Below are 19928 nucleotides of genomic sequence, written 5' to 3'. Positions count from 1 at the left end.
CCTCTCGTGTTCACCCCCAAGGAAGAACAGAAACTTACCCAAATGGAAGTAACTAAAAGTGAGGAAGGGAAATGGTATCTGTCAGATGGAAGGGAAGTCCTACCAAAATCGATAGCCTTTAATATTTTGACCAATCTACATAAACAAACCCATTGGGGAAGCCAAGGTCTGGTAGATCACTTTGCTACCAAGTATATGACTATAGGCCTTCACGATCTAGCGAAAAAGATCACTCAAGGATGTCCCATATGCTTGAGGATTAATAGAGCCGTACAAAGGCGGGTCCCCATGGGTGGAAGACCCTTAGCAGTAAGACCATTCTCCCGAGTCCAAATTGACTTCACGGAACTTCCCAAAGTAGGACGTTACAAATATGTCTTAGTCATCGTAGACCACTTTACCCACTATATTGAGGCCTTCCCTACCTCTAGAGCAACTGCCCAAACCGTGGTGAAGGTCCTTTTAGAACAAATAATCCCTAGATATGGAGTCACTGAAGTTATCGACTCTGATCAGGGCCCCCATTTTACATCTAAAACTATAAAGAACCTGGCAGAAGCCCTGGGAATAAGGTGGGAAGAACACACTCCTTGACATCCCCAAAGCTTGGGACGGGTGGAACGGATGAATGGAGAGCTGAAAAAGCAATTGGCTAAACTGACATTAGAAACCAAACTCTCATGGATAAGGTGCATTCCTTTAGCATTATTAAACATTAGGGCGCAACCTAGGGCCGATATAGGAATATCTCCTTTCGAAATGTTATTATGGAATGTCCTACGATGCAGGGGTTCCTGTTAATCATCCCAATATCACAGATAAGACCATTAATATCTATATCAGTGAACTAATGAGATATAGACGAGGGTTGTGGGAAGAAGGTCAAATGACCCAAAGACCTCCCCTTGATATTAGATTACACCAGGTTAAACCAGGAGATTGGGTTCTTATAAAATCATGGAAAGAAGCCACTTTACAACCCCGTTGGGAGGGACCTTATTTGGTGCTTTTAACTACCAATACAGCGGTTCGAACCGCAGAAAGAGGATGGACGCATGCTAGCCGTATTAAAGGGCCAGTAAGCAATAATGAGTGGGAAGTTACTAGTCCAGCGGGAGATTTAAAGGTGAAATTATCCAGAAAATTGTAAGGAACTAAATTTAACTGAGAGAATTTACTTTATCACAGGAATTTCCACCAAGGCAACAACGTAAGACAGATAGGAGGGAACGACTAATACAGTCCCTCCGGAGAAGCCACCTCAGTTCTGCTAAAGAAGCTAAATGGTTGGGGCATGGTTTGAACACCTACCTTTTGCTGTACAGTGCTTAATAGGATTTATAATAGCATTAATTTTGTCATTAATTTTGTATTTTTTGTGGAAGGTTGTCAAGTGTGGAAAGGGGATTTGCGTTTACGAGTAAAAGAGAGGCACTAAGTGAGATCAGCCTACCAAGTCTGCTCTGAATACAATGGGTACACGGCTGTAAGGGTTGGCCGATTGTTGAAAAGGCTCCGGAATCAAACTCCAGAGACATTCTGTGGACAAGGGCCTAGATTACCCCAAGGGATTCAATAGTGAATGAAACAGACTGTGATGGGGAAAAGCCCACCTTCGAGTAGGTCCTCTGCTGCCGAGAAGATAAAGACCCCTGTAGCTGGCTGCAACCCAGTTGACAGGCGAGGCAGAGATGGACCTCGGGTGAAGGAACGATACTTGACCCCAAAGACAATCATTTTAATCTGTGCATCAGTTCTATTCCCAGAGGTACAGGCCAGCAATCCACACGAGCCCATGATATGGGAATTATTTAATATACAACAACCGGACCGCCCCTTACAAACCTGTACAAACCAAACCAGTGTAAATTTCACTATCCCAATGGATGATCTGATAATGGGATCGGGCAGGGGGTGTTCGGAGGTTTACGTTTGCCCTGCCTCTATAATAGAGGACGGAATTGGTGTAACTTACCTAATCATTATTTTTGTGGGTGTTGGGGTTGTGAAACATGGGCATCCGGATGGCCAACGTCTCCCAGTGACCCTCATATAGAAATGTGATGGGATTCCACGAATTGTACCCCTGCCTTACCCCAATGCTCACAAGGAGGTTTTGGACGGGGAGGCATTTGTACCTGTTGTGACGTACTCAATATAACAATTAGAAACCCTAGAGATGATGTGTGGTTAGTGGGAAGGATGTGGGGAATCAGATTTTGGGAGGAGGGTCCAGACAGAGGTGATATATTTAGAATAGCAAAAAGAAGTATGCCACATGATTCCCCACTGCCTATGGGCCCAAATATAGTCTTGGCACCACCCCCTTCTACCAAAAGAACCCCGCCACCTGCTGTTCCTACATCAACAATTACCCCTAATAGTATAGGTCGAAGGTGTAAGACAACATCACCTACATTCAGTGATCCACTATGGGGCATTATGCAAGCTGCATATGCCACCCTGAATAAAACACAACCAAACTTAGCTAACGAATGCTGGTTGTGCTATAGTGTTAAATCACCTTATTATGAGGCAATAGGGGAACTAGGCAGGGTCACATGGAATAATGGAACAAACCCTATTGCGTGCCCATGGAACAGTAATCACACTCAGGGGTTGACTATACAACATGTCACAGGGAAAGGAAAGTGTACTGGAACCGTACCAGAACAATACAAAAGTCTTTGTAACAGCACAATATCTGGAAATAGAATAGCGAACAAGACGAACGCAAAATTTAAATGGCTAATCCCCACAAAAGGTGCAAAGTGGGTATGTTCAGACATCGGAATGACACCGTGTATATCATTAGAGGTATTTAATAGATCTGAATTCTGTATACAAGTAGTAATTATCCCACGGTTAATGTATCATTCTAATGAAGAGGTTATGTATCAATTGGAAGGGAGCCTCTCATCAGACAGAAAAGAGAGCCTATAACAACAATTACTTTAGCAGCCCTCTTGATTGCCGGAGGTGTGGGTGCCGGGACCGGCATAGCCTCACTCGTCAAAAATACTGAGATACAAGCTTTACAACAAGCTGTAGATGAAGATCTAGACAGAATAGAACAATCAATTGATAAATTGGCAACTTCGGTTAAATCATTGTCAGAGGTGGTATTACAAAATCGAAGAGGATTAGACCTCCTATTCCTAAAAGAAGGAGGACTATGCGTAGCACTCCAAGAAGAATGTTGTTCATTTGTTGATCATACCGGGGTAGTTAAAGATTCCATGGCTGAACTTTGTAAAAGATTAGAACAATGAAAAAGGGATAGGGAAATAGGAAGATCCTGGTATGAGGGTTGGTTTAATGTATCACCATGGCTCACTACTTTGCTGTCTGCTCTGGCTGGACCTTTGATCACGATTATTCTGGGGCTAATATTTGGACCATGTATAATTAAATATTTATTACAACTGATAAAGAAGCGGTTTGACACCACAAAATTGCTAATCTTAACGCGAATGACTCCGCAGAGGGAAATAGAGAAATTGTAAATGGAGAAAGCTAAAGGACAAACATTCAGCGATAAAAAAAAAAAAAGGGGGGGGGGGAAATTGTCAAAGAGGAGGAATGTTTGTCCAGGGCTGATGGGCAAAGCAACATGGTCGATCTTTGCTCCCTCCCCTTGTGTTTGCTCCCCCACTTCCCTCCCTTGTGTTCGCTCCCCCACTTCCCTGCCGAGTGGCTTGTTTGCTTTCATGTTTCCTCGCGCAGGCAGGGAACTTGCACGGGTATGATTGGGGGTTAGCGAGTGCACAGCGGCCAATGGGATTCGCCAGTGCGAGTGACGTGCCATGGATGGAAATCACCAGAAGGCGTCGGGGGGGGATACGGAGGAAAACTGCTTGCTTCGGTCCGCGCGGCCGCCAGGAGGCAGAATAAGACCCCCTAGTAACAACCGGATCATGCGCAGAGTACACCACAATAGGACATAAAAGGACCGCGTGCTGATCCAAACCTTGCGGCAGTTGGTGGAACGCAGAGTCCTCTGTCGCCCAGCGCTGCATTGCCTCTTTGTTCTTTGTTCATTATAATTAATAAATTTAATAATTGGCTTCTTGACGTTTGGTCCATTATTCAGTTGATAACACAGAGGGCGGCCACGAAGATGATCAGGGGACTGGAGCACCTCCCCTATGAAGACAGGCTGAGGGAGCTGGGCTCGTTCAGCCTGGAGAAAAGAAGGCTGCGGGGTGACCTCACTGCAGCCTTTCAGTACCTAAAGGGAGCCTACAGAGGGGAGGGGAACCGACTCTTTGAAAGGATTGATAACCGCAGGACGAGGGGAAATGGTTTGAAGTTGAGGGAGGGGAGATTTAGGTTGGATGTCAGGGGGAAGTTCTTTACCGAGAGTGTTGAGGTGTTGGAACAGGCTGCCCAGAGAGGGTGTGGATGCGCCGTGGCCAGACTGGATGGGGCCCTGGGCAGCCTGGTCTAGCATTAAATGAGGAGGTTGGTGGCCCTGCAGGTCGGCGGCACGGGGGTTGGAGATTCGTGACCCTTGAGGTCCCTTCCAACCCAGGCCATTCTGCGATTCTGTGAGACAGCTCAGGTGCCCGAAGGCGGACGGGCTCGTGGCAGTCCTCGGGCAGCGGGCAGCGCACCCACTGTGCGCACGTGACGGGAGGCGTCACAGCAGGGCCTTTTGTGACATGCCCATGGAACGCCTGGGGCTACCCGGCACCGGCACCGGCACCGGCAGCCCCGCATTGTCCAGGAGGATCGCGATGGGACAGCGCTGGAGCAGCGCGGCTCGCGGAGGAGCCCCCAGTTCCACCGATGGCGTTCTCCCAGAGTCCCGGCTCTTGCGTTCCCCGAGGACAGAGATCGAAGGCCGAGAGTCGTTCGAGGAGACCCGCGGTCTCCAGACCGGTGAGTACGCGCGTGGCACCGGGCCCGGCCAGCCTCGGCCCCGGCTCCGGGCTCCACGGCGGGCTGCGGTCGGGGCTCGACGGGGGCCGGATGCCACAGCACGGCGCCGCCGTGTCAGCGCCGCTACGCGTGGAGCCCGCCCGGCGAGCGAGGCTCTGAGTCGGGCTGGGAGGGACCGAGGCCAGGGAGCGCACCCTGCTCTACACCGGGAGCCTCGTTCCCCGCTCCGCCAGGGGAAGAGCGGGCGCCGGCGCGCCGACGCGGGGCTCCCCGCGTGCGGGGCGGCGGGCACGGAGCAGGAGGGGGCGCGGCTCTTTCCTGCGCCTCCCGCCGCTCCCACAGCTCTCCCCACTCCTTCAGTAGATGACGCTGCCGCTGCCGCTGCCTCCGGCGTCGGGCAGCTGGATGACAAGGAGAAGGAGGACTGCGAGTTCTTCTGGTCCTTCCTCGCCGACCGGGAAAAGGTAGCGATGTCCGACTTCGTCGGCGCGAGGCTCTGCCCGCCGCTCCCAGCCGGGTGCCGCCGTGCTTGCCGCCCGCGCCCAGGCTCTCGGAGCGCTGCTGGCTGCGCAGAGCTGCTGCCCTCCCGGCCCCCCGCGCCACCTCTGCACCCCCTCCGCGCAGCGGCCCCGCCGCCCGCGCGCTCTCACCCTTCCCGTTCGTCTCCCCGACTGTCAGGACCTGGACGCGAGGACGAGGTTCCTGGCCTCCCTCCGCACCGTCTGCAGACTGCGGCTGGAGGGGAGGTACCTGCCCGACGGCAAGCTGGAAGCGCAGCACGAGGTGAGCGGGCACCCGGCGAGGCTGAGGGAAGTGGCCGAGCTGGCCGGACGCCGGCCCGGCGGTGCGAACAGGGACGAGTGGGACAGGTCTCTTTGGGCGCAGACCAGCCTGCCGGCCAGGGGGCTCCTTCCCCGGGTGCCGGTGCCGGCGCAGGGACAGCGGTGCTGTGCCCGCGGTGCATCCTGGTGCTGGCCGCCGGCAGCGCCCGTGTCCCAGCTCAGCTGTGCCGTCCGTGTCTCCAGGTGCTACTGCGAAAGAAGTTCCCCAGTTACCAGTGCTCGGAGATGTGCCTGGGCAGGCACGCCGTGCTCGCCATCACTGCAAGGAGGCAAGTGCCCCAGAGCCCGGCTGTGCCAGGGCCTCTCCACAGCAAGGGCCCGATGGCAGCATGCATGCCCCAGCTGCCAGCATCCAACAGGTGTTTCCTCTCCTTGCAGCACTGAGATCGCAGCCCAGATCAAACGGCACCTCAGCCCCTGCATTAGCTACATCTGCTTTCTCGCCGTACAGAAGGAGCAGGCCAGCTTTAACACTTCTCTCTACAATGAGGTAAGCGCTGGCTGTGCTACGGAGAGCCTGCCAGCCAGTTCTGCATGTTTTTTCCTGGCTGCTGGAAGGAGACAGCCAAGGCAGACCCTGAGGCACAACAGGGCAGGCTCCTGGCTCCGCAGGGTGGCTGAATTCTGCTTCAGGTGGCAGGAGTTGAAGCCAGCTTCCCGCAAAGAAAGGGCAAGCAAAAGTGCACACCTGCTCTGTTCTTCTTGCAGATGCTGCAGTCTCTGGACAGTGTGCTGCGAGTGCTGCTGCGTCTTCCGCCACGCTCCGCCGCCCTCAACCTGGTGATCGTCTTGCAGGTCTGGCACGTGCAGAGAGCAAGGCTCACAGGGGCTCTTCCTTCCTCCAGAGAGAAGGGACACTCCGGGGTGGGCACCGTGTCCCAGAAGCAGGCACAGAAAGCGTGCCATGGGGTGGGGATGCAACCACCTGAAACCCAGTGGTTTGCACCTGAGCAGTGGAAGGCCGCTGAGTGCCCTTCCCAGATCCCGCAGCGGCAGCTGGCACTGCTGACCCACTGCCCTCCTTGCCTGCCTTGGTGGTGCTTTTCGTGCCAGATGTCAGCAAGGCCGAGGTCTGCTGGGATGTGGCCATCATGCAAAGGGAGCTCAGCCTTGAAACTTTCTTCTTCTGCCACTGTGGACACCCAGCAGCATGCCAGCCCCAAAGCCCTTCCCTCTTGGAGAAGGGGCAGAGGGCATTTTGTAGGAGCTGAGGGTGGGGATAATGATCGGTGACCGCAGCAGGTCTCCACTGGGGCAGCCATTCCTGAGGCTGGGCCTCCATTCCAGGCTCTTCTGTTCAGGGGAAGCCTGGGCACCTTGTCAGGTGCCTGGCAGAGCGGCCGCTTCAGGAGCTGCCATCGCATCTGTGGTTGACCAGCAGCTTTTGTCTTCTCAGGCCCTGCTGCCCTGTGCCAAATCTGAGAGTGTGAGAGTGCGCCAATGTGCCATGGAGAGGATTGCCAACCTGAGCAAGGTCCTAGTCCCTGCTTCGCTGATAGTGGTAAGGAGCCGGAGAGACAAGCAGCATTTAACCCCCTCTTGTCCCATCCTGGTGCCCTAGTAAGCTGGTAGCTCTGGGCTCTGGGCTCTGCAAGACCAGCACATCTGGGGCAGATCCCCCAGACACCAAAATCCAGCAGCCACTCAAAACCCTTCAACAGTTCCCACCAAAGACAGTCAGTGTGCTCCTAGATGTGGGTCTGCCACGGGTAGGCCCCTGCGTGGCACAGGGCAGAGCTGGCCAAAGCGCTGGCTCTCAACTCCTGTGGTGCTCAGCCCGCTGCTGGCTCTGGGGGGTCAGGGCTTTTGTCCCATGTGCTTCAGTTCAACCCAGCTACCTCTGCCTTTCCCTCGTTCCTCAGAGCTCGTCTCGATACAGTGAAAGCGGGGACAGCGATCGCTTCTTAGAAAAGAAGTCTGAGATGCTCGTGGGGCAGCTGTTGGGGCACCTCATCCTCTGCTGTGCTGAGGAGGATCAGGACATCAGGCATGATTCTATGGAGGCTCTGCATGACATCCACAGGATCCTGGCAATGCGACAGAGTAAGAGAGGCTGGGATGGACTGGGGTTTTCCATACAATAAGGCCCAGGCGAGGCAGCGCACCTCTTTGGCCGCCCTCCTTGCCTTGGGGAATCCTGGGGAGCAGCGGCATAGCAGGGCTTCTGTCCTTCAGAGCAGAAAGCTGGACCTAGTTCTCTCCTGCCTCACTGCAGCCTGAGAGGCGCTCTTCTTGCCTTCTCCCCGTCATTCCTACCACTCACTCTCTGTCTCTCCTGCTGCTGCCCAGGTTACAAGTTTGGACGTGCTAATCTCGAACTATATGCGGAGAGTGAATGCTGGGACTACTTCTGCGCCCAATATGCTGCCCTGAATACACCGGTAAGCAGCTCATCCCTTGCTGGGATGCTTGACCCCTCCACCCCCGTGGCAGGAGGCTCACGTGAGCCAATACTTCAGTAAGTGTGGGCACGAGGCAGGGGCTGTCTCAGCCTCTCAACAGTCTGGCTGCAGGGTCCAGCCATGGCTCAGCAGGGAGTAGTCAAAGGCTTTATCCCAGTGTCAAAGCTGTGACTGCAGCTGTTCTGGCTATCGGTGAGCCCCAGCTGCTTGCAGAGCCAGTGCTCTGTGACCCTGACTCCAGCCCAGTCATGGCTCTGCACACCAGCTCCCTCTCTGCACCCACTGAGGCCGCAGTCAGCCCAGCGCTGGGCTCTCCTGGGGCACAGTGCCAGTGCTGCCCCGGGTCTCTCTCTCTCTCCAGAGCCACCCTCACTGCTGCTCATGTGTGCCCCACCACCATTAAACACAGTGCATCTGGTCTTATCTCCCTTCCTCCTTCCCACAGGTAGTGGGCAGCTGGCTCTGCCCCGGCGAGAGGGGAAACTTCATCCTAACCGTCCTGGAGGGCATGACGCAGCCGAGGGTCTCTGACACCGAGGTGGTTACCAGGACACTGGATGTGGTCCTGAAAGACGCGAGTTTTCAGCTCTCAAATGTAAGCAGTTTTCAGCCAGACTGCCCTGTGCTTTTGCCCTCTGGGGCAGCTTTCCCTGACCTGAGAATGGAGCTTGGGAGCTCGGTTGGCTTTTCAGGCCGGTGAAGTGCCACGGGAGGGAAGCAGCAGTTCCCGGTGGCAGCTGTGGCTGTGGCTGTGCTCAGTGCCCTTGTGTCTTCTCCAGGTGCGACTGATCGTGCAGTGCATCTACGACCACCTCATGTTGGGCTGTAAGGAGTCGCTCCGAGACATCGCGATTCGGACCCTTGTGCAGATGACACGCTTGAACCCGCAGTGTGTGGTCAGCACTGTGCTGCGTGACATCCCATGGTGCGACACTTGCGGGGCCTGCCCACCTCATGGGTAGCTCAAGACCCTTGGGGCCAGCACAGGCCAAGGGATGGTGGCTGGGGCAGCCCCCGACACAGCGTGCTTTGTCTCTGCAGGTCTTCCACAATCATGTGGCAGACGATGGTCTCCGAACCCAGCCTTGCAGAGGTTGTGCTGGAGAGTCTGCTGCAGAAATGGCCAAAGCCCAGGCATGATGGCCTTGGCCCAGACCACAACTGCACCGGTTACCTGGCTGTGAGTATCTGGATGACACCTGGCTCACCCCTGGCAGGGCTGCATTCCGCACCCCTCCCCTCCTGTCCACTCCCTTCCCCTTCCTTGCTCTCTCCTCTCTCCTTCCCCCACAGCCCCTCTGCAGCTCTTTGTCCTCTCTTTCCTTGCCCTCGAACCCCAACACCTCAGCCCATGGCCTTGGGCAGCACGGCAGGGGCAGCTGTATACTGAGGGCCATCCTTGGGTGTTTTCTGCAGATAAGCCACGCCCTGCATGCGATCCTCCACCTGCCCTCCAGTGAAGGCTGTGCATGGCGGCTGATCCACAAGCTGTACATGGGGCTGCTCTTCCAGATCTTCTTCATGCTGCAGTGCTCACAGCGTGGCTGCTTCAATTTGACCACCAGTCATGTGGAGGGCATGTTGGCTGGGAACACCATCAGGTGCTCCATCCCCGCTGCCAGGTCTCTGCCCCAGGCCCAGAGCCAGGGCTCCCCGGGTGACGCACGCTTTGCTGTGCCTGCAGGTATGTGGTGGAGAGCATGAGAGCTCTTTTCCAACACGTGAGGAGTGACGGTCTGGTGGAGGACATAGAGCAGCAGGGTGGCTGGGACATGCTTATGAGCCTTAAGACCTACCACACAGGCGTGGCTGTGCTGACCAGGTGAGAGTCTCCCCTCTCGTCCCTGTCTCCCCAGCTCTTTTCTCCCGGAGAGGGGCTGCTGTTGCCTGGACTGTCTGAGAAAGGACTTGCAGGGCCTGTCACCTCCCAGAGTGCCCTTTCCCTGCGCACCGACTGCGGCTATTGCTGGGGCTGGCTCTGCATGCAGTGCGACGGCCTGTGCCAAAGCCATGTGGCAGAGCAGCCAGAAGGGTGGCCAACAAGTATGGGAAGAGCCCAGGGGCCTGGGAAGCTGAGGTGGTCAGCAGCGGGCGCCTGTGGGAAGACCACAAGTTGTTTGTAGGCGAGGCTTCTCTCAGCAAACTGAGTGTCTCTCTGCGTTCTTTCCCTGACCAGGGCGCTGCGAAAAGCAGCACCACTCTGCTGTCCCGCAGTGATTGAACAAACAGTCACAGCTCTCGTGCACAGACAGGAGCACAAGGAGATCGGGGCCATGGCTGTGTTCCTTGAGGTGGGCTTAGAGGCGAGTGGTGCCTCCTGGAGGTGCCTTTGAAACCTTAGTCTGTCTGGCAGAGTGGGGAGGGTCAGGTTGCATGTCGACAGAGCACCCCTGGGGACACCCCCGCCCTGAGGCCTTTTTCCCCATGAGTCTGAGGAAAAGGGTGGAAGCACATGCATTTTGTGCAGCTCCCGAGAGCGAGAGGCTGCACACGGCTGTGAGGGCAGGAGCAGCAGGCAAGGGAGCTGCGCTGTGTGCCACAAGACAGAACTGTGGCTAGCCTTCGCCTCCTGCCTTGGGCATTGCGGGAGGGTCAATTCAGCACAGGGATCCTGCTGACGGGGATGGCCTCTCATGGTACTGCTGGGTGTGTTTCAGCTGCTGGACTGCGTTAAGGTCACTGACATCGTGGCGTACATGAATGGCTACAGGATCCAGAGCCTCCTCCAGTCACACCTGCAGAGTCAGAAATCAGTGCTGCGTGACTTGGCTATCACCACCCTGGTCAAGCTGTCTGCAATACCCACGATGGTGAGCGGGTGGCACTGAGGCAAAGGGATGGCAAAGAGGGCAAGAGGGCCTGCAGCCCAGCACCAAGCAACGGTGCCCACAGAGGCTTGCCTGGACTTTGCCCATAATCCTGAGAGGTCTCAGCTGTTCCACTGTGCTGACACAAATGGCTGCTTTGGGAGTCAAAGGCAGCAGCCCTCCAGCCTGTTCCTTCCCATCCTGTCCTGTCTTGCTCCCATCCCATCCCATCCCATCCCATCCCATCCCATCCCATCCCATCCCATCCCATCCCATCCCATCCCATCCCATCCCATCCCATAGGGCCACAGTGTGCTCAGATCTGGCCCCAAACAGGTCTCTGCCCTGGGCTGTGCCATCCGTAAGCAGAGATGTTCTGCTGGGGTGGCGCTTGGGGTTTCTGAAGAAGAAATGTTGTGTTTGCCACAGGCAGTAACTCTGCAAGACCTGTTGCCAGAGGTCATGCAGCAACTGCAGCATGCCAACAGCAGCATCAGTGTGAAGTCCATGACTGTCCTCCACAACATGCTGCACCTGGCAGACCGACAGAAGGCGGTACCCATTGCCCTGCAGCTGCCTGAGCTCCTGCTGTCCTTCTTCTTAAACGTAAGGCCAGCGGGGGAGCGGGAGGCTTGGCTAGTATGACTGCAGAGTGTGTGAGTGCGTGGTGTGTTCCTAACTGGCCTGGCGTGCGAATTCTCCTCTTCCCACCACAATGCCTGGCTGCGTGCAGGAAACCTGTTGCTTGGTGCTTCTCAGGCTGTTGTGCGGGGGCAGCCCCTCCCTGTGCGGAGCCCTGCAGATGCAAAGCTTTGCAGTGGTGCACAGCTGCACAATGGTGCTGCCTGCACACTGGCTTACCGCAGCTCCCTGCTGTGAGCTGCTGCGTTTGGGTCCCTGTCGGCCAGCCCACTCCCCTGCTCAACGTGGGCTTGGCGGCAGGACTCAGTCCCTCCTTGTTCTGCGTCACCAGGAGTCCGCCCAGACAAGGCAGCTCTCCATCCTTCTCTGTAAGGATGCCATGGAGGTTGCAGGGGACACCCACAGAGCGGAGATGAAGAAGGAAGTGCGCAACATCCTCCTGCCTCTCTTCTTCCACCTGCACGACGAGGATCAGAGCGTGGCTCAGGTGGGCATTCTAAGCTGCATGGTCACTGGAGGAAGGAGGTGCTCACAGCCCTCAGCATGGCCAGGGCATTGGCAGGATCTGTGCTGCAGCCCCAGCAGCACCCAGTGCCAGAGGTGATGATTGGCCCACGCCTCTGCCTGAGCACAGAACAGATGGCTTTCCCCAGCTGCTGCATCTTCCTTCCCACCAGAGCCCAGGAAAGCCCTGAGCTGTGGCAAGGTGCAGGATGCACCAGCCCTCTTTGTCGGGCTTTGGAGGCATCTCCTGGTCTCTGTTCCTCTGCAGGCCTCCTGGGAAGCCCTTCTTTGCGCGGCCAAGCTGCTGAAGCGCAGGCACCTCAGCTATCTGCTGAAGACAGCGCAGCCGCAGAGGATTGGCGAGTGCCTGGTGAGGACAAGTGCCCCAGAGCTCCTGAGACCTGGCCCAGATGAGGCCTGCCAGCCCTGGCCCGGGGCGTGGGGCCGGTGCCCGTGCCCATGCCGCTATCACGGCGGCAGGCCGAAGGGCACAGCCTGCCGCCGTTCACACACCCCTTTCCCTCAAGCGCGTGGCAGCTCGGGCTCTTCTCCGGCCACCTCTCCCTCCCAGAGGCCCGGCCCACTTCTGCTGGCCGGCTCTCGGGGCCAGCGGCCCGGCAGGTGAAGGCGGCAGATGCCCAGGCTGCACACGGTGCTTGCCTGCCCAAGGGGGAGAGTCTGCGCCAGCCCCATCCATGTGTGCTGTCTTCCAGCTGGTGGGCCACAGCAGCAGAGTGAACCAGTTCCTGGAGCAGAGCCTGTCCTACCTGTGGAGCCCCCAGGAACCCCTGCAAGAGGTGGCCGTCAGGTTCATTGGTGAGCCACAAGCCCCGACCCTTCTGTGCCACGCAGCAGCTCGGCCCCAGCACCGGCTGCTGCTGGCTGAGCCGCGTGCCTGCAGAGCCGTGCCGGCCCAAGGCGGGACCGGGCGCTCAAGGGCCTCCCTGCTGCCCTCCAGCAGCCCTGCCTGCGCAGCGGGTGGCGTGGGAGTCTTGCTGGGTGCCTCAGAGCCTCCCGGGGTGCTGCGGCCGCGTGGCCAGGCCAGCGGGAATGGTGGGGGGGCTGTGCTGGGGAGGTGGGCTGGCCAGTGGGATCTGTGACGGGCTGTATGTGCCTAGGGCTTGCTGGGCTGTACCTGAGAAATGGCAATGAGGAGAAGCTCATCAACAACACCATCGAGGGTGAGTGAGGGCAGCGTGGGGGTCAGAGCGGTGTGGCAGGGAGAGGAAAAGACCCTGGGTGGCGAGCTGCAACCCCGGTCCCGACCCAGGAGAGCTCCGCAACCTCTGCGGACAAGGGGCAGTGCAGGTGAAGCAGTGTTTGCTGCCAGCCCCTCTGCAGCTGACCCCACTGTCTCCCTGCTCCGTGCTGGCCCTGGGAAGAGCTGGGTGGGGTGGCCACAGCAGGAGGGTTTCCTGGCTTGCTTTGCACAGACAGGGGCTCTGATCTCCACTCTGTTCTCTTCCACATCAGTCCTGAGAAGTCTGGAGAGCAGCTGCCCTTCCATTTCCACCGTGGTGGCTGAAACTGTCCAGCGCCTGAGAACACCCACTGTAGTCAGCCTGCAAACTCTTCGCTACCGGCTCAGCAGCGCGTGGGAGAGGGGGACGCACTCCCTAAGAGCTGGCTGGCTGCGCTTCTGCAGCTGTGTTCAGGGCTGATCCCAGCTCCAGCCCTGAGGCCCTGCACACCCCTTCGTGTGCTCCTTGCTGGCCCCTCTGCTGGCTTCCCTGAAAGACACAGCCCTCTTGCTTCACCGTGCTGTTACTGAAGGAAACCAGCGCACCATCATCGTCACTCACAATAGGGAAGCTTTTGTCTTTACATCTACATCTATGTATTAACATCTATTTACTGATACAGAATAAACATCATCTGTATTATTCATGCAGTGTAGGTATCATGCAGTGATTTAACACTCCCGTTCGGTCACGAGGCTGCTTTCCAAACTCCCTGAAGCGTGGGGCAAGGAGCCTCTAAGTCCCGCTGAATCCACTCGTACTCGCAGGGCCGATCAAGGTTTGTGTCTGCGGGATCACAGGAGCACAGTCAATCTAAGCGAAAAGCTTAGCAAAGCTAACAAAGCCTAAACAAAGCATGAGGCAGTTGCTGAGGTCTATATTGGGCAGGCCCAAGGGGAGGTGAATGGAGAGGTGATGGAGGATTTGCCTAGGAGAGAGCCTAATTTGAGGCAGTCACCTCCACGCCTTGAGACTGCCTCTGACAGGAAAGAGGGAAGGGTGGTCGTGGTGGGCGACTCCCTTCTCAGAGGAACAGAGGGCCCCATATGCAGACCTGACCCGGTCCACCGGGAAGTGTGCTGCCTTCCTGGGGCTCAGGTCAGGGACATAACCGGGAAACTCCCTAAGCTGGTTAGGTCATCTGACTACTTCCCATTGCTCGTAGTTCAGGTGGGCAGTGATGAAATCGCTCAGACAAATCTACAGACTATGAAAAAAGATTTCAGGTGTTTGGGGCGTTTAGTTCAAGGAGCAGGAGCTCAAGTGATCTTCTGCTCTACACCTTCCAGGGGGCAGTAAGGGACACCGAGCAGGATTGGAAAGCACGAGCAATGAATAATTGGCTCGGAGGCTGGTGTTGAGCCAGAAACTTTGGATTCTTTGATCATGGGGCAGTTTACTTGGCCCCTGGCCTGTTGTCTGTCCGTGGAACCCGCCTATCTCTAAGGGGGCAACGAATACTAGCGCAGGAGCTAGCAGGGCTTATAGAAAGAGCTTTAAACTACCTATGAAGGGGGAAGGGGACAAAACAGGTCTCACAAGAGATGAGCCTAGGAGAACAATGATTAAGCTGGGGGGAAGCAGACAACTCCACTGAAGTGCATCTATACCAATGCACGCAGCATGAGCAACAAGCAGGAAGCCATTGTGAGTCAAGCTGATTATGACCTTGTTGCTATTACTGAAACATGGTGGGACCACTCCCATGTCTGGAGTGCTGTGATAGATGGTTACAAGCTCTTCAGAAGGGATAGAGGAGGAAAGAAGGGTGGTGGTGTGGTCCTTTATATCAAAGACTGTTTTCATGTTGAAGAGCTTGGGCTTCGTAATGACAGAGCTGAGTGTCTATGGGTAAGGATAAGGGGGAAGGCCTTGTAGTGGCGACATCTTGGTGGGGGTCTGCTATAGACCGCCTAACCAGGATGAAGAGTTGGATGAAGCTTTCTATGAGCAGCTCGCGGAAGTCACGCGATCGCCAGCACTCGTTCTCATGGGAGACTTCAACTTCCCTGACATATGTTGGAAGTATAATACAGCACAGAGGAAGCAGTCCAGGAGGTTTCTAGAGTGCGTGGAGGATAGCTTCCTCATGCAACTGGTAGGAGAGCCTACCAGGGGTGGGGCCTTGCTAGACCTGATCTTTGCTAACAGAGAAGGACTGGTGGGAGAAGTGAAGGCTGGGGACCGTCTTGGGCAGCGCAACCATGGAACTGTACAGTTCTCTATTCTTGGGGGTGTCAAAAGAGTGACCAGCAAAACTACTTTCTTGAACTTCCAGAGGGCGGACTTTGTTCTGTTCAGGGCGCTTGTAGCACGGGTCCTTGGGAGTTTCTTCTTAAGGGTAAAGGGGTCCAGGAAGCCTGGATGCTCCTCAAGACAGAAATCTTAAAGGCGCAAGAACAGGCTGTCCCTGAGTGCCGTAAGGCGAGCTGCGGGGGTAGATGACCGGTGTGGATGAACAGGGAACTACTGTTGAGAGTCAGGGAGAAAAAGAGAGTTTACATCCTCTGGAAGAAAGGACAGGCTAGTTGGGAAGATTACAAGGAAGTAGCTAAGGTATGCAGGGAGGAAGTTAGGAAGGCAAAAGCCCAACTTGAACTCAGATTGGCCACTGCAGTAAAAGACAATAAAAAATCCTTTTATATATATATCAATGGCAAAAGAAGAACCAAGGATAATTCTCATCCTTTACTTGATGCAGCAGGGAATGTGGCCACTGAGGACAAGGAGAAGGCTGAGGTCCTCAATGCCTTCTTTACATCTGCCTTTAATAGCCAGACCAGTTATCCTCTGGGCATTTTACGCCCTGATCTGGAAGTCTGGGACGCTACTCAGAAAGCACCCCCAGCGATTCAGGTGGAGACAGTCAGAGACCTCCTCCTCCATCTGGACTGTCACAAGTCCATGGGACCGGATGGCCTACACCCCAGGGTGCTGAGGGAGCTGGTGGGGGTGACTGCCGAGCTGCTCTCGGCCATCTATCAGTGCTCCTGGTTAACTGGAGAGGTCCCAGAGAATTGGCTGATGTGACTCCCATCTTCAAGAGGGCTGTGAGGAGGATCTGGGGAACTATAGGCCTGTCAGCCTGACCTCGGTACCGGGGAAGGTAATGGAGCAAGTCATCTTGGGTGAGATCGCACAGCATGTGCATGGTGTCCAGGGGATCAGGCCTAGCCAGCACGGGTTCATGAAAGGCAGGCCATACTTGACCAACCTCATCTCTTTCTACGACTGGGTGGCCAGACTGATAGATGAGGGAAAGGCTGTTGATGTAGTCTACCTAGACTTCAGCAAAGCCTTTGACATGGTCTCTCATAGGCTTCTTCTGGGGAAACTAGCTGCCCGTGGCCTGGACAGGTACACACTCCTTTGGGTAACAAACTGGCTGGAGGCCGTGCTCAATGGGTGGTGGCTAATGGAGTGAAGTCCAGCTGGCGACCTGTTTCAAGTGGTGACCCCCAGGGGTCAGTACTGGGGCCTATCTTGTTTAATATCTTTGTTGATGACCTGGACGAGGGGATTGAGTGTACCCTCAGTAAGTTTGCAGATGACACCAAGCTGGAAGGTGGTGTTGATCTGCCTGAGGGTACAGAGGCCCTTCAGAGGGACTTAGATAAGCTGGATCGCTGGGCTGGGGTGAATGGAATGAGGTTCAACAAGGCCAAGTGCCGGGTCCTGCACTTTGGCCACAACAACCCCATGCAGCGCTATAGGCTTGGGGACGAGTGGCCGGATGATTGTGAAGAGGAAAGGGACCTGGGGGTGTTGGTTGATGCTCGGCTGAACGTGAGCCGACAGTGTGCCCAGGTGGCCAAAAGGGCCAGCGCCATCCCGGCCTGCATTAGAAATAGTGTGGCCAGCAGGAGCAGGGAGGTGATCATCCCCCTGTACTCAGCACTGGTGAGGCCGCGCCTCGAGTACTGTGTTCAGTTTTGGGCCCCTCACTACAGGAAAGACATTGAGGCCCTGGAGCGTGTCCAGAGAAGGGCAACTAAACTGGTGAGGGGTCTGGAGCACAAGTCTTTTGAGGAGCGGCTGAGGGAGCTGGGATTGTTTAATCTGGAGAAGAGGAGGCTCAGGGGAGATCTCATCGCACTGTACAGCTTCCTGAAGGGAGGCTGTGGTGAAGAGGGGTTTGGCCTCTTCTCCCAGGCCAAACAACGAACAGGACGCGGGGAAATGGCCGCAAGTTGTACCAGAGGAGGTTTAGGTTAGACTTAAGGAAGAACTTTTTCTCTCAGAGGGTGGTCAGGCACTGGAATGGCCTGCCAAGGGAGGTGGTGGAGTCGCCATCTCTGTCAGCGTTCAAGAGGCGTCTGGACGAGGAGCTGCGAGATGTGGTTTAGTAGCTTGTGGTAGCAGTGGTAGTGTGAAGACGGTTGGACTAGATGATCTTATAGGTCGTTTCCAACCTTGTGATTCTATGATTCTATGGAAGTAGCTGCCATTCTCAGTGAGGTCTCAAGGCGTTTGTCAGAGATTTCAGATACGTTTCTCCTGCACTTCCTCCTTGAAAACGGGTGCTCACAACTGTGCGTACGGCCTACAAGTGGTGACACGAATACGGTGCGGTGTTTCTCTCTGCTAATATAGGGCCACTGCTGTGATGGTGCTGGGCAGGGACGGCTGCACTGTGAGCTGTGCTGGGCCGTGCGTGCCAGGGGCCACAGGTCAGACCCTGACTTTTACCCTTCAGCTCTCAACCTGGTCATGTGTCTAGAGTATATCCTTCTTTGAGTGACCTACATGCTGTGTGTCTTAAATCTTAGTACAAACAGAAATGTTTCCTTCTCATTAGGTCATGTACATGCAGAATACTGACTGAATTACAGGTCTAATCTGGAGGTCATTTAACATAGTAAAAAAAAAAAGAAAAAGTCACTTAACTTTCTGCCTGAACTGAAAACTGACTACTGAATCCACTGATGATGCTAAAAAACATAAGAAGGGAAACAGACCTCTAATAGTCTACATTCCACAATCTCATAAGTACTTTCTATTCAAAGAGCATCCTACAGGAGCTTTCTGAGAGAGAGGAGCCAGAATTCAATCCATTCATCTCATGGCTGCAATATTATGTCACTTTGGTGAAAGAGACATTGAGAAAAGTTATCTTGTAGCCTGCACATCAATTGGGAAAGAGAAAAAAAATTACATATTGCAGAGAACATGCTGTCTAGTGTCTAAGGAACTTCACCGTACTTTAAAAGTAGCTGAAAAACTTTTCAGAGCAAAAGCCACCAGGATAGGACACCATACTGGAATATGGAAGAGACAGTGAAATCCATGGCTTTATCATTCCTGTGTATCCCTGGGCAAGTAATCCAATCTTTCTCTCACAGGTGAAGCTCTGTGGTAGTGAAGTCAGCTCTCATTTATCTTCTTCCCCTGGCATTTCCCAGGAGGGACTGGAGGAGAGATCGTGAAGGCTGTTGGGTTTTGTAGGCACTTCTGAGAGGTGTTTGGCAGCTGTTTGTGCAAGGGAACAGGTCTGGAGACTTGTGGAGCAAGGCTTATGGTATGCTGTCCCCCTATGTTTATTGTCAGGCTCTAGTCAGAGGGGATTTTGAGTGTTCTCTGTTTGCAAATATTGGCCTCCCTATCTGGCACTGTTTTTCAGCTGCAGGTGCCTTCTTACTGAATTGCTGCCTGCTTTTCTTTCCTGGGCTAAAAAATAAAACATAAAAAAATGAAAAGCAGGGCACTTACAAGAGACCGAAGTGCAGCTTGAGAGAGAGGTTCCTTGCAACATCATAGAACCCTTAGAGTTGAAAGGGACCTCTGAAGGCCATTCAGTCCAACTCCCCTGCAATGCACAGGGACACCACAGCTCCACCGTGTCGCCCAGGGCTTGATCCAGCTTTGCCTTGAAAGTCTCCAGGGACAGGGCATGAATCACGTCTCTGGGCAACATCTTCCAGTACCTCACCACCCTCACTGTAAAAGACTTTTTACTATTATCTAACCTAAACCTGCTCTTATTGAGCTTGAACCATTTCCCCTTTTTCTGTCACCACAGACCCTGCTGAAGAGTCTGTCCCCTTCTTTCCTGCAGCTCCCCGTTACATATTGAAAGGCTGCTATCAGGCTACCTTCACTTCTCCAGGCTGACCAGCCCCAGCTCTCTCAGCCTGCCCTCACAGGTGGTGTTCCAGTCCATGGGCCATTTTTGTGGCCCTTCTCTGAACGTGCTCCAGCAGGTTTATATCTCTCCTGTGCTGAGGACTGCCCATGCAGTACTCCAGGTGAGGTCTCACCAGTGCAGAGTAGAGGGGCAGGATCACATCCTCGACCTGCTGGCCACACTTCTTTTGATGCAGCCCAGGATATGGTTGGCTTTCTGGGCTGTGTGGGCACACTGCTGGCTCACGTCCATCTTGCCATCCACCATTACCCCCAGGTCTTTTTCACCAGGGCTGCACTCAATCCTTTTGTCCTCCAGCTTGTATTGGTTTGCCCCGACTCCGGTGCAAGTTCTTGCATTTGGATTTGTTGAACTTCGTGATGTTCACCTGGGCCCTGTGCTCAAACCTGTCTAAGTCCCTCTGAATGGCACCCCATCCCTCTGGTGTTGAGCGCACACCGCAGCTTGGTGTCATCAGCAAT

At 54.9% G+C, this 19928-nt stretch overlaps 1 protein-coding gene across 2 annotated transcripts; it reads left to right on the top strand.

Annotated features, from left to right (window-relative positions):
- The first annotated feature begins 4180 nt into the window (after window positions 1-4180).
- On the top strand, window positions 4181-15632 carry LOC149912945 (maestro heat-like repeat-containing protein family member 7). 2 transcript variants are annotated; one of them, XM_090132451.1, is made up of 22 exons: window positions 4181-4884; window positions 5248-5348; window positions 5563-5667; window positions 5910-5995; window positions 6105-6216; window positions 6435-6521; window positions 7123-7227; window positions 7589-7769; window positions 8016-8107; window positions 8574-8723; window positions 8908-9053; window positions 9170-9308; window positions 9545-9729; window positions 9813-9950; window positions 10305-10419; window positions 10786-10938; window positions 11365-11541; window positions 11909-12064; window positions 12350-12451; window positions 12795-12897; window positions 13200-13262; window positions 13555-15632. In XM_090132451.1, exons 1-22 carry the CDS (start codon window positions 4665-4667, stop codon window positions 13740-13742), a joined length of 2904 nt encoding a protein of 967 aa, XP_089988577.1. In that variant the 5' UTR covers window positions 4181-4664; the 3' UTR covers window positions 13743-15632. The 2 variants fall into 2 exon arrangements, with proteins under 2 accessions (XP_089988577.1, XP_089988576.1); XM_090132450.1 differs by having other exon boundaries at window positions 5245-5348.
- Window positions 15633-19928: the final 4296 nt, after the last annotated feature.

This window comes from Phasianus colchicus, chromosome Z, assembly GCF_987193195.1.
Source record: "Phasianus colchicus chromosome Z, bPhaCol1.hap1.1, whole genome shotgun sequence".
Lineage (NCBI taxonomy): Eukaryota > Metazoa > Chordata > Aves > Galliformes > Phasianidae > Phasianus > Phasianus colchicus.
This window is presented reverse-complemented; position numbering and strand designations above follow the sequence as displayed.